This window comes from Pinus tabuliformis, chromosome 3_2, assembly GCF_031772625.1.
Source record: "Pinus tabuliformis cultivar Carrire ecotype Pingquan chromosome 3_2, CPIR1, whole genome shotgun sequence".
NCBI classification, from domain to species: domain Eukaryota; kingdom Viridiplantae; phylum Streptophyta; class Pinopsida; order Pinales; family Pinaceae; genus Pinus; species Pinus tabuliformis.
The window spans coordinates 633,397,391-633,400,284 of NC_142302.1; the positions used below are offsets into that span (position 1 = coordinate 633,397,391).

The 2,894-nt window shown below is 42.7% G+C and overlaps 1 protein-coding gene across 1 annotated transcript; it reads right to left on the minus strand.

The window, feature by feature from the left end:
• Nucleotides 1-734: 734 nt before the first annotated feature.
• LOC149182217 (putative cis-zeatin O-glucosyltransferase) lies at nucleotides 735-2,406 on the minus strand. Its single transcript, XM_089414484.1, has one exon. The coding sequence runs from the start codon at nucleotides 2,404-2,406 to the stop codon at nucleotides 955-957; it is 1,452 nt and encodes a 483-aa protein (XP_089270610.1). The 3' UTR covers nucleotides 735-954.
• Between the last annotated feature and the right edge of the window lie 488 nt (nucleotides 2,407-2,894).

Here is a 2,894-nt window from a genome sequence, read left to right on the forward strand (position 1 = left end):
TTTTTTCATGTACGAAAAAAGCTATATTATATTCATTAAATTTAGAGATAATAATACATCATCAGATATAAACTTATAGTGGCCTTTGATATGGCATGCAAGCCTATGATGAGAAATATCATATTCTGATCACAAAAAAATACAGAACTTCAACTAGATATAACAGCATATAATAGAGGCATTTTATGGAACAACGATAGTAAGCAAGATGAGAAACTTCAAGCGCTGAGCAGAATAGGAAAATATAAACAGGGTACTTGATACATACTAGAGATGAAGAAAGTTCATAAATAGATTAAGTACCCGGTAGAATGAAGCCCCGAATATGGTGCCGAACATCTCCCACTGATATGCTCATCTTCCAAATTTCATTTGGAAAAAAAAGACTTTTTTTGAAAGAACATTAACCTCTTTGTTTTTTTTCTCTATCAATATGATAAATAGAATAGTCCTTTCGAGCCCATAAACTAAAATTAAAAATCCATAAAATGCTTCGATTCAACTTCAAATTCCATCTAAAGATATCATAGATTAAAATTAAAATTCAAATCCATAAAATGCTTCGATTCAACTTCAAATTCCATGTAAAGATATCATAGATTAAAATTAAAATTCCGTAGAACATTTCAATGGATGAACCAAATCTGAAAACTAAAATTAAAAATCCATAAAATGCTTCGATTCAACTTCAAATTCCATGTAAAGATATCATAGATTAAAATTAAAATTCCGTAGAACATTTCAATGGATGAACCAAATCTGACACCTCCAAGAAATTTGCTACATGATCACACTGAAAACCTTTGCTGAGTCCAATCTCAAAATCCACCCCCACACCGAAAATAATTAAAATACTGCACTCTTGTTTTATTTTCTAAAATTGAAACTAAACTACTACATTCTTGTCTTATTATCTAAAATTCACAACCTCCCAACAAAGCTAAAACCCACATTCTAATTATATTTTCTAATAATTTTAGACGAGTACTCAATAAACGCATCCAAACTCTTCCACGCTGCTCCCCCTTCATTCGAGATGGCCGCCGCCGCGGCTTTACTCAGCACCTTCACTCTCCGCTTCAGCTCCTCCGCCGCCTCGTCCACCGCCATTAATCTTCGCACAGCTCTCTCCACCTCTTCCTTTTTAGCGAACCCATCGCTCATATTAATCTCCAACGCCAGTTTTGCCTGCGCCAAAATGAAGGCGTTGGCCGGCCCGTCGCTTTGCAGCGGCAGCGCGATCATGGGAACGCCGGCCACCACACTCTCGAGAGCCGAATTCCATCCACAGTGCGTAATAAAAGCCCCCGTCGCCCGGTGACCCAGGATTGTTAACTGTGGGGCCCATAAGCACTCGATCATGCACCGAGTTCCAAGCCGCCGCTCGTAGCCATCCGGCAACACCTCCGCTTTCCACTCCGCCGCCATCGACGTGGAGTCCACGTCGACGTCGAGTTTTGAGTTCGGCGGGCGCAGCACCAACAGGAAAGGCTGCCCGCTCGCCTCCAGACCCAGTGCCAGCTCTGTCACCTGCGCCGGAGAAAGCAACACCTCCGAACCAAATGACACATACACGACAGATCCCGGCGTTTGCTGATCCAACCATTCCACAATCTCGGTGTCCCGGGGCCGTCGGATTTTGTTGTTGCCGCCGGAGATATCAATTACCGGCCCCACAGCCCAGAAGGGCTTCCCGACCCCACTTCTCCCTCCGGCGCCAAAGCTTTCCAGGTGTTGGACCAATTCTGGCTCCAGCGCTGCAAATGTATTAAGGAGAATCCCGTCTGCCAATCGCCACGTCAGCTCCATGTCCTTATAGACATGACTTAACACACTGTCCGGCGTCGCCTGCACCCTGCTCACAATGTCCGCGACCGCCAGCAGAGGCTCCTGCTGGTCCCAACATTGAGCTTCCGCGCACAGCCACAGCTTCGCGCTCATTTGTAAAAACATGAACGAACTGATGCCGAATTTTGCAGCCGCGGCGGCCGAGAATCCCATGTACATGTCGTAAATGAGAACCAGGCGCTCGGGTGGCGGAAGACCCCGTGATTCGTAATATTCACGCCCTGTCAGCTCCGCCATTAGAGCCTCCAGTGGCTCCTGCATTTTCTGTATGAGACCGTATACCAGCGGCAGCATGTCGCGGGAAATGTTGTTCACGTTCTGGCTGCCCTCCGGCAGAGGAGATTCCGGCACCGATAAATCCTGGAAATGGATGGGGAGATCTTCCCATCCCTGCACTCGGGGTCGGAGAATTTGGATGTTTGAAGGGAGGCTAACGTAGATGACTGTTACTCCCCTGGTAGCCAGCATTCTTGAGAGATGCAAGAATGCATTGAAATGACTGTGCGCTATGAAGGGCAACGCTACTACGTATAATTTTCCTGTTCCTTCCATGGCCATGTTGCGATGGAGCCGAATTTGACTCTTGAATTCGCTGCAATAAAGCAACGAAGAGTCGAAGCGGAGTGAAGGGTGGGTGTGAGATCAAATCAGCTCTCCACGTTCTGCTCCTACACAGAGTGTGTGAGATTTCAGTAGTATTGCGTTCTATTTATATCAATATCTGGTATATATCTTTCATGATTTCTGATTTTACTTTAAATGGTTTTTTTATGATTTCTATTAAACAAAAAAAATTGTATATATATATATAAATTATTGGAACATCACTCCAGTGAGGTTAGTGGAAAATTTGAACTAACATGGTTTATCCTTATAAATTTTCGATATTTTTTTTTGAAGGATATTGTTTTGGTTAAATTATTTGGGGATTTCACAATTATTTATTTGTTGAAACCATAAATTTAATTTCAGTTTTGAATTTTTTACAATTCAAGTGTTTTAAGACACAAAATCTGTATATGTAATAAAAATACATTTTAAAAATT